Here is a 13,113-nt window from a genome sequence, read left to right on the forward strand (position 1 = left end):
TCTGGAACTTTTTTTGAATAATATCTTTTCAGTTTTGTAAAAGTTACTTCATACGGTCATATAATAACCCATCAATTATTCATAAATTTCAACTATATCAAACTTGTAGTACAACGATATGATACGAGTTTATATCGATCAGAAATGCAACTGTCATAGCTAGCAGAGGGGCAGAGACAAAAATAAGGTAGCTAGGGCTGCAGCCCTACACATGAATCTAAATATCCATTAGCACTGTACTTTAAAACTTCAAAAAGCAGAAAATTAAAGGCAAAGCTACGTAAATTACATTAGTTGAGGCTTAGACTTAAAAGAATATGGAAGCTGGTAATTCGTATTTTATCGGGTGAAGCTAAATGACCAATGGTCTAGTCGTCCAATGGTACGAATCCGCGACAACAAATTCTGGTTTAATTTCTTCTAGGAATTTAAAATATTTTTATTTTTCTCTTTTTTTATGTTTTTTTCTTTCATGTTTATGTTTTTTTTCTCCTACTAGAGTATACTCATGTCTCTTGTTATATTTTTAATACAATGTAATTATTTTAGGTGTGTCGACCGAGTTTTTCTCTCTCTTATTAAAACAATGTATTGTCTTTTTCGTGCTAAAAAATTCCTACAACTTTTTAAATTTGAAAGTGTGGACAAAGAGGGCAGCTGGGCCTCACAGTTAACCACCTTTAAGACGCACGCACAGAAAAGATCTTCTTCAACATTGCATCATCCACCCTGTCGATTGAATGCTGAAAACAACAATTCCAGCTTGGGCATAATTACAGGATTTCAAACTTACTTTATTAAGTACATTGTTTTGTAATGGCAACTAACCCGATATGTACATTGGCCGTTGAAAACCACACATCCACAAATCTAATAAAACGCAATTAAACATCATCCTGTCGTACATTCAGCGTGATTATAAAATAATGCAAAGAGGCTGATATTTTTAACCTGATGATGATCAGATCACATTGCGAGCACTGCATGAACCATCAAAAAGATCATCTTGAATTAGTCAGGGTATCAGAGAAAGCCAGGTTACGGATGGCTATATAGGACAAATTAACACGGCGATAATTACATAGTGCGACGCATGCTTTTGCACATGATTCTCTAAAGAAGAAGAAGAAAAAGAAATGCTCAGCGATGCCATCGGCTAAGCTAATAATATAGTTAATCTAACTAATTTTTGGCTAACACTATAGTCTAATTATTAATCATTGGTGATCTGGTGTGACTCGACCAGAGCATTTTTCGGTTGCATCCGACGTAGATCCTTCGGCTGGTAGCTGATCGTAACTAGTAGGTGTAGTACATGTTCGATCGATATCTGTACTTGTTTTTTTTCAGAGGAAAGAAAGTGAGATCCAGCTAACTAGTATTATAGTACTTTTAAAAGTATTTTTTATATATATGCTATCAGTTTGTTAGCTTTTGCTTGTTGCTAAATTAAATTATTGTAGCCTGTAATGGGGAAAATTATTAGCATTTATTTACAGGTTGTTTATTTGTGCAGATCAATTGGTGTTCTTGTCCTGCAGACAGATCAAATGATTTTTTTTATGAGAGAATAATTGATTAGTTTAATTTGCTACGGCAGATCTTCCTCTTAAGAAAAATTGACCTCATTATCATTTCTTTAATATAAGTCCCATGATACAAATCTTTGAAGAATCAATATTACTAACTATATAACCAATCATTAGATATTCTCTTATCATTAGTGTATATGCAGAAAAATGTACAGATTACCTGCTAGCTGAATAGATGGCAACGTTATCAGCCGTATCAGGCAAAAATAATTCCATCATGGGGGTTTGATGAATTGGTCAGGAACTTTGAAGGGAATTTAGTATTTTTCCTAAACCCCAAATGAAAGTGATTAAATGATGTTCTAAGTCAATTTATCACGTCCATATCCAGGACTAAATAAACTGATCTTGCACCGATGTTCCAGAGCATTCTCCTTACCTGGGCTCTGAAACTCTGAAGGTAGTTGGGATATTTGCCATGACTTCTGACCTTCTGTCCTGTTGATGTTGCCCCGGCCCTTCCCCGTTAGCTTCTTCGTTTTCGATGAAGATGTAAACAAGTTGGCTGACTTAGCAGTTGACACAATCATTAACCATTAACCTCTTGTTCTTGGCTGCTCTCTGAATGGTATCAAAATTTTTTAGACGGTTTATAACTTTATATGATGTCAATCACATGGTTCTTGAAAACCAGCGGTTACCGGCCGGTAACCGTCCGGAGTTGACGATCAGTTCGAGCAAGTGACCAAAAGGATATGGTTGTTTTTAAAATTGAATTAAGAACTATTTTGTCCAAATAAAAAAAACTGAATTTAAATTTCTATCATGTAAAATCCGGTAAACGGCCGTTACAAGATTTGACAGAGTCCGATAATCATGGACAAACAGGTTTCAACTACTTATTACCTCCATTTCAAGATATTAGCATTTTTTTTCTAGGATTCAAAATTATACCATAATATAAATATTTTTGGGACATTGATTTTAGTATATGAAAATCCATGTATTTTCAACCAATCAGAAACTTAGGAAGAGAACCAAAGCCATTCAAAATTTAAATTTTGAGTAATGAGACGAATAAAAAGAATATTTCTCATCAACCTTAATCTTTGTTAAACAAATCATAAAGCTTATATTTTAGAACGGAGAGAGTAGGTGGACCGATGCACATACAAACCCGCCATTAAGTTGATTGGATGAACATGAACAGCACGAGAGGAACATTTCATTTCTGGTCACATTTGAGCAGCTACTCGCTTTCAGATCAAATCTTCCATTAATTTCCTGTTCCTTGTGGTTTCTCAGTGGGGGCATCTAGTCTCAGTCGCTGACGAGCCAATGCATCGAATGGGCGAGCATGATTAGATTATTGGGGGGACAGTGGTGCCCATTGCGAAGTGACTAATGTCCATGATATTCGATCGAGCAACCCTGGAGTACCTTCTACTCCTACTATACTATCCACTGATCCACAGCTATTAGCTAGCTGCTCAGATGATTGGAAGAGTCCAAGAAAAACTGTAATGCCTTTAACATCGGTCAATCAGAGATGGTTGGAGTGGATTGGGACTGACAAAGAGACATTATCCGTCAGCAATCTACATTGCCAATTTTCTTTTCAGGCCTGAAGATGAGACATGCATTAGTCACAGAGAAGATTTTCAGGATTTCACTAGTCCTCGACAGTTTTTGACAGTTACTAGATGCAAACCACTTACTCCCTCCGTCACATAAAAAACAGTTGCCGGCAACAAATATAGATAGAGCTATCAATTTTTGGCTACGAATATAATTTGTTCTTTTTTTAGGAAGGAGAGTATAAGCATGAATATGAATAACTAACAGTAAGATGACTAGAACCTAGATGTCCATGCTGCATTTAAGTCCAGGTGTTTGCGTCTGGGCTCTAAGCGACTTTTCTTGGTGCAGATGCATGCTTTGCAACTTCTTCCTCCTTGAGCTTTAGGAAAGAAAAAGAAAAGCTTAATTGTATACTATAAGCAAGAACACGTTCGGTTCAGATCCATTTTGATTCCTGAGATCTCGCAGAGCGAGATTTGTCATCCGGTTTATCGATCCAAAGTGGGCGTTTTCCCACTAATCTTTTCATCATCTTCTTCTTTCTGAACCTGTTGACATCAAAAGGGAGAAAAGAAACTCGATGTACTCGCTCATCTTATGTTACTATCAATCAGAGGCAGAGATGATCAGATGAAGCATCATCATTCAGGCAACCTGCTCGCCACTGCCCATACATGTAGACCATCTCCTGGAAAGAAAAAGAGATCAGGCTTCAGTGGAGGCAGTTCGATCCATTTTATCTTTCTGAAACTTCGTAAAGGAGGCTAAGCTATCTCGCAGTTTTTCTAAGTCTCCGGATGACTCATGTCACATTGTCACACGGCCTCCTCTCCTTTAAGTTGGCAACGCGTGAAAAAAAGAAAAAGAACAGTGTAGTGCTGCCATGTTAGTAGTACTCCAATCCAGGCAAGTATCAGTCTACTGAAATCATCATGATTCAAGCCATTTGCTTGAGACATATCAACTTGGCACGGAACTTAGGTTTTGTTTGATGAATAGTTAGCTGGTGAGAACTTTCTACTTCTGTTCATTTTCTACTTAATCTACCAGTAGATGATAATATGGTCTGAGAAAGTTGGAGGTTCTAGGATAAGCTGTAACTGGACCTCAGTCACTCACTACACTATTCTGTGCTCACTTCTAGCCATTGTGGAGTAGTATTGTACTAGATCATCAGTGTTCTTTCAGAAAATGTGCAGCCGTGCATGCTGATCTGAACAATCCTGAAGGCTGAAGCCACCAAATGTGTAAACCCCCCACCTTTATCTGTCACTACTCACTAGTGCATTTAGTACTTAATTGCGTGATTAGGGCGGGGGAACACTGCACTTGATGGCATGATTAGTGGTAGTAATTAAGTAGATCACCATCATCATCATCATCATCATGGTGTCCATATTGGAGAGAGCCTATGGGGAGCCAGGCTTTTCAACGGCCCTGGAAACAAGGCGGCATGTCCCCCCAGGAGTCCAATCCTGTCTCCAACTGCAACAGCTAACGTCGCTCTCCAGTCTCCACACACCAATTAATCCCCCCTTACCCTACAAACCTTTCCATGGGCCATGGATGATGATATACTCATATGCACCCCCAACCAAATTAACCAACGTCTCCTCGACGTATATACCTCTCCGCCGATGGAATAACCAACCCCCAACCATGACATGTTGTGTCACGCCCTCTTGTTCCCCTCACGTTTTTGGGGAACGCGCAAAATAATTACACGTCATTCTGATCAAATGAAAGCAAGTTTGTATACCACGAATACGTCGGAGCACTCGCAAGGGTGGGCGGACTAGCTAGACGCACAAAGAAGTGCTATTTCGAGATTGGTCCCCAAAACAAGAGGAAAACAAACGAGCACAAGCATATCCTCCTAAGAAGCCTCCTAACTGAGATACGTCCGCTGTGGTCCATAGCCTTCCTTCTTGCTTAATCCTCTCGACGATGATCGGAACTGACGACAGGACAGCGTCGAAGATACGCATTACACTTCTACCATAGTTGCCAGGATGTCAACGAAACAATAGAATCAAAGGGGCGGTGATGGTCCCTCGCAAGTCGATGCCAAGTTTGCGGCCACCGGTCTTGGACCCAAAAATGATGGTTCAGGGCAACATCAGCCCATCCAGCGGCGCGAGGATTTGGAACTAGACCTAGCGAGCGAAGAGTCGAAGACATAAGCGATGATGATATGGTTCGCGTCTCCTGCTCCTGGGTGTAGAAGGGGCAAGCAATGTGGCTCTCCATGGCACGACGCAACATGACATCGGCGATCCAACAACACTTTTGCAGCACCAGCCAGAGGAAAAACCAGCACTTCGCAAGCGCTTGCGCATGCTAGAGGGGGTCGGTACATGCGAACAAGTGTTGCCCCGTGAAGAAAGCTTTATAAGCCGACGAGGTAGATCGAGAAGGCGGTATTGTTCGACCACCGCCAGATAAGGTTGTCCTCCATCCGAGGTTGCAGCTGGATAGGCTGTACCATGTCCCAGAGCAGGAGGAACTGGCTAAGGATTAATCCTTACACGGAGAGAGGATATACTCCCTCCAGTTCCATATTAGCTGACGTTTTAGACAAGGTTGAGGTCAAACTTTTATAACTTTGACCATCAATAACTTTAAAAATATTTAGTTTAAAGAAATTAGAACAACATATATATATTTGTCTTTCAAAGCACTATGATAAAAGTAACATACATTTATTTATTATATATATTATAATAGAAAAATAAGGTCAAAAATATATTTTGTAAACCGTATCATTGTCCAAAACGTCAATTAAAATGAAACCAGCGGAAGTACATCCTATCAGCTAAGTATCCGTGCGTTACAACAGATTCCGGTTGAACGATAACTGGTAGTACTAGTAGCTAGGTACACCATGGTTTGTGTGTGAGTGGAGGTATGTATGTATGCGTGTCTGGGCCCGAGTGCCACTAGGGTTATCTGGTTGGGAGGGGACAAAAATCCACGAGAGAATACGGGGAGCAGTGCACAAAGCGCGGCCGGTGGCGGGCTCCATGGATGGCGCACGCAGCTAAGCTAGATGATCGATCGAGCAAGCCATGTGCATTGGGTTATAGAAATAAAGAGATCGATCGATGCAAAGGGATGAAGAGGAGGAGTAGTAGGATGGACGTGATAAAGCGGTAAAGGTAAAGGGGATCAGATTCAGAGAGGGTTTAGTGATCCAAGAAAGGCTCTGGATTTGAGCCCGGATAAAAGCAGTATATCCCCAGCTACATATGGGCATGATACGTACATTCCCTTTGGGCATTTGTGTTTGCATGTATATGCGCCCCATGCGAATGATGCGAGATGCGTTTCTCGACGCATCTTGCGCGTAGGGTGAGATGAAACAAGCGCAGCGCGGCGCTCTGTCGCTTCAGTAGCTAGCTTAGGTGCAGTACCACGTTTCCTTCAGACAAAACACACGTCGCGTGCAATTCAGGGTTTACAGTCTCGTCGAGCCTTCGAAATGCGAGCCCTAGAAAGATAATTCCTCTTTTTTTGTTAGATAATATAATTCATTTTGGTATTAACTTCGAAAAAGCTATAACCAATTATTATAGAGTTTGCAGAACTAATAATTGCGAATTACAGAATTATAGCTTTGATTAAATAATCATAAAGAAGAGATCATAAAAAAAACAAGAAAAATTACTAAGAAAATCCTAGAAGAATAACATCTTTCGTACGCGAATCTGGATATTTGTGTAGTCTTTTTTAAGAGATCATTTCAATCCGGTTCGGGAGGCTCGAATTAAAAAAATTATAGTGAAATTCGTCGAAGTTGTGAGCCTTGGTGATATTCAGAGTGGTGTTTTGTTATCCCTTTCTTCTTTACAGAGCATGTACCATCGTGGGCTTTAGTCTCGTGCAAGAGATAAGGGCTTGCGCTCTTGGGCCGGAAAACATTGGGCCGTTTGATGACGCCGTTCATGTTCCCCGTAAGACATTTCTTGATTTCTGATGGCTCTCTGCATCTCTGATCACTGTAATTGAGCATTAGTGCACGATGTTATCTGAATTTGGTTCAAGTCTCTGGACAATGTACTTGAGCATGATGTTTTCTGAATTTCATGCAAGTTTTTCGGATAAAAAAACTCCAAATCCTAGCATATGTAATCCACACGTACTACATATTGTAACATCCTGTTTGTTCTTGCTTCGACAACTTTCTGAATTCTGATACAACGAAACTGACCACTCTAGCTTGCATATGAAACATCTCTAAGAACAATTAGTTAAGAACCTAGAAGAGTTAAAACACGTAGTAGTACATGTAATCGATCACCTCTCACACTACAGGAGGGATCGATCACAGAATCTGACCAATTAAACACGACATCTACAAAAACAATCACCTAGAATTGTACTCCGTACTACACAACAAAAATTAATTAACAATCATAATTAATTCCTAAAAATAATTAAGCTTCGAAACCCTACTACTACCAATCGAGCGATTAACTGACGGCGATTACAGCGAAGCGCTCGATCGGATCGGAGTCCGGTCAGTACCCGCCGGCGCCGCCGCTCCATCCGCCTCGGCCGGCGGCGCCCATCTGGTTGCCGCCGATCGCCACCGACGGCCGCTGGTTGGCGTTGGTCAAATACTGCCGGACGGGGTCATCCGTCGGCGGCCCGGCGAGCGCCACCGGCGGCGGCAGCGGCGCCGTGATGACGTACTGCTGCATGACCAGCACGGACGCCATCTTGGAGAACTCGGAGGAGACGAGGAGGTCGCCGATGGGGCCGAGCTCCGGCGACTCCATCCACTCGGCGAGCGCCGACGTCAGCGGCGAGCTCGCCTCGCCGGGGTGGCGGCCGACGATGTACAGCTCGTGCGCGTTGTCCAGCTGGCTGCGGATGGCGGCGACCGTCTCCTCGCTGTTGGCCACCACCTGCTCGACGTAGAGGATGGCGTCGTTGCCGAGGTTGCGCGACCGGAACTCGTTGAGGTACTCCTCGTCCATCTGCCGCTCGCTCTTGGCGACCTCGGGGACGACGTTGATGGCGCGGGAGTGGGCGGCGGGCATCGGCGGCTGCGGCGGCGAGATCGCCGCCGCCGTGTACCCCGGCGGGATGAAGCGGACGATGGTGAGGCACACGCCCGGGTTCTCGACCATCCGCCACGCGTACGCGAGCCCCTCCCGGTCGTCGGGCCCGCCGAAGAAGAGGAGCGCGACGTGGTGCACGGCCGCCATCCTCGCCGCGGCGGCGCTGAGGCCGCGGTCGACGAGGATGCCGACGGAGCACGGCGCCGACGCGAGGATGCTCTCGTTGAAGCCCCGGAGCGACGCGTTGATGGGCTCCATGCCGCCGTCCACCGTCTGCTGCTTGTGGAACGGGAGCACGATGAGCGAGACGTGCTTGTCCTCCGCCAGCACGCACACGTCCTCGTGCATCGTCTGGTACGGCGACACCGCCGTGAGCGCCTGCACCGACACGCCGCCGACCATCTCCTCGTAGCTCTCGAACGCGTTGAAGATGTGGTCGCTGGCGCCGCCCGGGTTCGACGCCGAGTGGTGCGCGGCGAGCATGTTGGAGGCGCGGCCGGTGAGCTCGACGAGGTGGAGCGCGTAGATGAAGATCGGCGAGCGCTTCGTCGGGTTGGAGAGCTCGAGCAGCGAGATGATCGACGGCACGTTGCGGGTGGTGTGCACGCACGCCAGCATCCGGAGCTCCGCGTCGTGCTTCGACCGCTGCAGGTTCCGCCGCTTGTACCCGACCAGCCGCCGCGCCGGCCGGTACACCGTCGTCACCACCGGCGTGACCAGCGCCGTCATGGCCACCGACACCAGCACCATCACGGCGAACGACTCGTCGTCGAGCACCTCCTTGTCCCTCTCGATGTTGAGGACGATCATCTCGACGAGGCCCCTGGTGTTCATGAGGAACCCCAGGGCGACGCCGTCGCGGAACGTCATGGTGTAGGAGACGGCGATGAGGATGGTGCCCATGATCTTGGCGAAGCTGGCCATGACGAACACGAGCACGAGGAGGCCCACGGTGATGGGGTCCCGGACCTTGGTCACGTTCGTGCGGAGGCCACTGATGGCGAAGAAGAGCGGCAGGAGGAGGCCGGTGACGAAGTCCTCGAGCTTCTCGATGAGCACGACGCCGAGCGGGCCGCTCGGCATGACGAGGCCGTACACGAACGCGCCGAACACGGAGTGGATGCCGATGGCGTCGGTGCAGACGCCGGCGACCATGACGCCGGTGAGGATGAGCGTGATGTGCACGTCGCCGATGGCCTCCCCCTCGGGGACGCGGCGGACGATCCACCACATGAGCGGGCGGACGACGTAGAAGCAGGCGAGCACGAAGGCCACCCCGGCGATGAGCACCCAGAGGGAGGAGAAGGCCGAGCTGTTGACCTCGGAGATGGCGATGGCGAGCGCGAGGAGGATCCAGGCGCACATGTCGTTGACGATGGCGGCGGACATGGCGATCCGGCCGAGGTCGGAGTTGAGCAGCTTGATCTCGGCGAGGATGCGCGCCAGCACCGGGAACGCGGTGACGGAGAGCGCGACGCCGAGGAAGAGCAGGAAGGAGGCCTGGTGCACGTTCTTGGATACCTGGTGCCGGAAGATGAACGACGTCGCCGTGCCGATGCAGAACGGCAGCGCCATGCCGGCGACGGCGATGATGAGCGCCTTCTTCCCCGACCTCCTGATGGTGTTCACGTCCATCTCGAGGCCGACCAGGAAGAGGAAGTAGAGGAGCCCCAGGTGCGCCACCGTCTCCAGCGTCAGCAAGCTCCGCTCCGGGAACACTTTCACCGCCCACGTCGACACCTGCCCCATCACCGACGGCCCCAGTATCACGCCAGCCTGCATCACCACCACGACGACGACGGCGGCGACACAGTTAACCAATCGACCAATGAGAATAGAACAATGGCGGCGGCGAAGGCGGCGGGCGACGTACGAGGATCTCGGCGATGACGCGAGGCTGGCGGAAGGGCTTGAGGAGGATGACGAGGAGGCGGGTGGTGGCGACGATGATGGCGACCTGGAGGAGGAAGAGGGGGAGGGAGAAGTCAAGAGGGGAGGCGCCCTGCCAGATGCCGTAGGCGGTGACCATCATCGGGGAGTAGCAGACGACCGCGCCGGCGCCGGTGCCGGCCTTGCCACGCGACATCTGGGACGCGGAGGTGGCGTTCTTGATGAGCGGGACCGCGCCGCCCGTGCCCCCCGCCGCCGCCGCCGCCCCACTCATGATCGGGGCCATCTCGGCGCATCGGCGCGTCGACGAGAGAGAGAGAGAGAGAGAGTATAAGCTGGTGGCGCGCGGCGGTGGCTGTGAGCTTCTCGTTTTCGTCCGGCTCCCCGTGGCGCGTGCGATCCGATCCCCACACTGCCTAATTTTGACGTGCCCTGGCCGTCGCAGCTAAACCAGTTGAAGTGAAAGCTGCATGTTCACTATCACAAAAGTGTATAGGCCGGCCCACCCGTATTTCGCGGCCCAAATTTTCGTGGGCTGGTTTGGGTCTCGATCCAAATACAGGTGGGTGGGCCTAAATGGGCCGAGTTCACTGTACTGTTCACCCATGATAGGGAAAATATGTAGTACTCCCTCTGTTTTATATATTATACTAGTAAACATGCACGTACAATATACGTTTCACAATATATATATATATATATATATATATATATATATATATATATGTTATAATATTTGTAATATTGTACCAACCAAATTTATACATCTCGTCGAGACACAAACAAAACAAACAATAGGAAACATTAATGATAATGTGGAGAGGTGGTGCCATCGTACCAACTCACTCTCAGTTCCATCATACGTGCATGTGCGGCCGTGCCAACTGCCTACATTCTTCCACATATAACTTGCTTCTTTATGCCCATATCCATCACTACAACTAGTTAACAACTTATAATAATAATGCTGATATAGTCTCATCTCTGCATATCAACCAACATACAACAGAAGTTGCACAAATTTAGGGGAAAGAAAAAATGTTAACCAATTTTTTATTTGTCTTGGATCGACCAAAAAAATGCAATAGATCTTGGTGCGAAGAAATAACTACTTACATATTTTCATTTTAGTTCTCGATATTTTTAGAAATGTTTCTAGGTAATTAACATCCAATTGTAGAAGAGAAAATATAACATTGTCGTCCTGAAAAATGAGTCATAAGAAAACTTACATTTAAACAAACAAATAGCACCAACAAATCATTTTTTATTTCAAAGAAAGCTTACAGGCCTGAAGGAAAACAGTAGTGCTACATGCATATTTTCTTAAGCATGGAGTAACCTTAGGGGGATGATACAGAACGGTATCCCGTTCGGATACATTTCCCTATCCTTATGAGTCCCCTAATTTTAGTACTGTATTTCTTGATTGCTTATTCATGCATGACAATATATTCATGCATGACAATATCAGAAATCGATATTCATCATTGCCAATCATAAGCAGAACTGCATTGATGCGTGTTATATAGCTACAGGTACTATCATGACACTCATGATTCTTATTTTGCATAGTAATGAAAGCATACATGAAAAAACCACTTACCTACAGTTTGCCTAGATTATTTAGCCTAGTTAAACATTGTAGACAGCTATTGAAGTATTTGTGACAGTAATGACTTTCTCAATCTCAGATGGTTCAAATTGCTAGAGCCTACCTTTCCAATTATATAGCTCTCTCTCTCTCTCTCTCTCCAACATGTAGGTTCATTTGGGAATCAACTAACTACCTCATGTTAATTCCGTATTAGTTTTGCAGTACACAGAGCAGCACAAGCTCAGATGATGCACCGTAGCATCGGTATTGAAAGACAGTCGAGCAGGACGTATGTGACCAACTTCTACAATTTCATACAAAATTACAAGATTTTTACCATATTGACTCTTAGCTTATACGACAGTTTAGTTTCTGTCTAAACTTTCAGATATGAAAAGATCGCAAATTGTATGGCTCCATCTAATTGATTAGTTATAAGACTGGTTGGACATGCCATCCAAAATAGATAGACTGGTTGAATGGACTTGAAAATTACTTCAACCATGTTGAATGGAGTTGAGGATTACTTCAACCATCTTCCTGTCATTAGATGCTCGTGCAATGCTCTCGATGTTCATTGAAGAAAAATGAAAATGAACAAAACAAAAGAAAATATGCTCCATATTATGTCGCATGTCATAGTATATAATGCATGTCAAAACGTGAGCATGCACTGGTCATATATCCACAATAAATATAAAACTAAGATATAAGCAGTCTGTGAACATTTATCAATTATCAGAAGATTATTAGCAACTGAAGACCATGCAAATATGTGGGATGCGACCCAATGGACAAATCTGAGGTAAATTAAAAAAAAATGAGTAGAGCATGTTCAAATCCAATTAATGGGCAATGCAAGCCCAAGTCCAGACTTTGTAAAGTTAAATTCAATTTAAGAATAATTTGTATAAATACAAAAGTTGTAGAATTTATAGTATATTTGGCGATGGATAATCTAGAAAGGACTAACATATTTGGAAAGAGTTTCCAAAAAAATTGGCATACAATTTTGCAGGAGAGAAAAGGGAAAATTCCTAATTGCAAATGCACAGTGAATAGTTACATGCATAATTGCATACCAATATACCATTCAACTTTACAAACTTTACTTTTGTCTCTGAAAATGAAAGATTAATGTGTAAATTACAAGTAAATTATTAAGGACAATTCTATAAAAGAAAACTTGGTGGAAAAGAAGTAAACCCAAACCTTTCATGGTTCAAAGAAAACCACTGCAATTGGTATCATGCCTTATAATGCTCAGCTTCGTTCCAGGAAGAACACCTATATCTTTGTCGATACCTATTTGAGAGCTCAATAGGAAACACCACTGCTCTCCCAATAACTAAATCAAATGTGAACAGTGCACACCTCAGCTAGCCTTGAACCATCACCGGTGATGTTCTGGCTATCAGCCATGCCTACACAGGCAAAAATGCAGACA

The 13,113-nt window shown here is 45.3% G+C and overlaps 1 protein-coding gene across 1 annotated transcript; it reads right to left on the reverse strand.

Annotated features, from left to right (window-relative positions):
• Positions 1 to 7,277: 7,277 nt before the first annotated feature.
• LOC127774558 (cation/H(+) antiporter 15-like) lies at positions 7,278 to 10,432 on the reverse strand. The gene is made up of 2 exons (XM_052300818.1): positions 10,053 to 10,432; positions 7,278 to 9,955 (listed from the first exon to the last, which is right to left on the reverse strand). Exons 1-2 carry the CDS (start codon positions 10,353 to 10,355, stop codon positions 7,634 to 7,636), a joined length of 2,625 nt encoding a protein of 874 aa, XP_052156778.1. The 5' UTR covers positions 10,356 to 10,432; the 3' UTR covers positions 7,278 to 7,633.
• Positions 10,433 to 13,113: the final 2,681 nt, after the last annotated feature.

This window comes from Oryza glaberrima, chromosome 5 (assembly GCF_000147395.1).
Source record: "Oryza glaberrima chromosome 5, OglaRS2, whole genome shotgun sequence".
In the NCBI taxonomy this organism is placed as follows: domain Eukaryota; kingdom Viridiplantae; phylum Streptophyta; class Magnoliopsida; order Poales; family Poaceae; genus Oryza; species Oryza glaberrima.

Bases quoted from the DNA above. Each gene is read 5' to 3' on its own strand.
- LOC127774558 (XM_052300818.1), bottom strand. From the start codon at position 10,355: ATGGCCCCGATCATGAGTGGGGCGGCGGCGGCGGCGGGGGGCACGGGC. The intron at 9,956-10,052 runs GTACGTCGCCCG...GTGGTGATGCAG, and splicing joins GCGTCATCGCCGAGATCCTC to GCTGGCGTGATACTGGGGCC.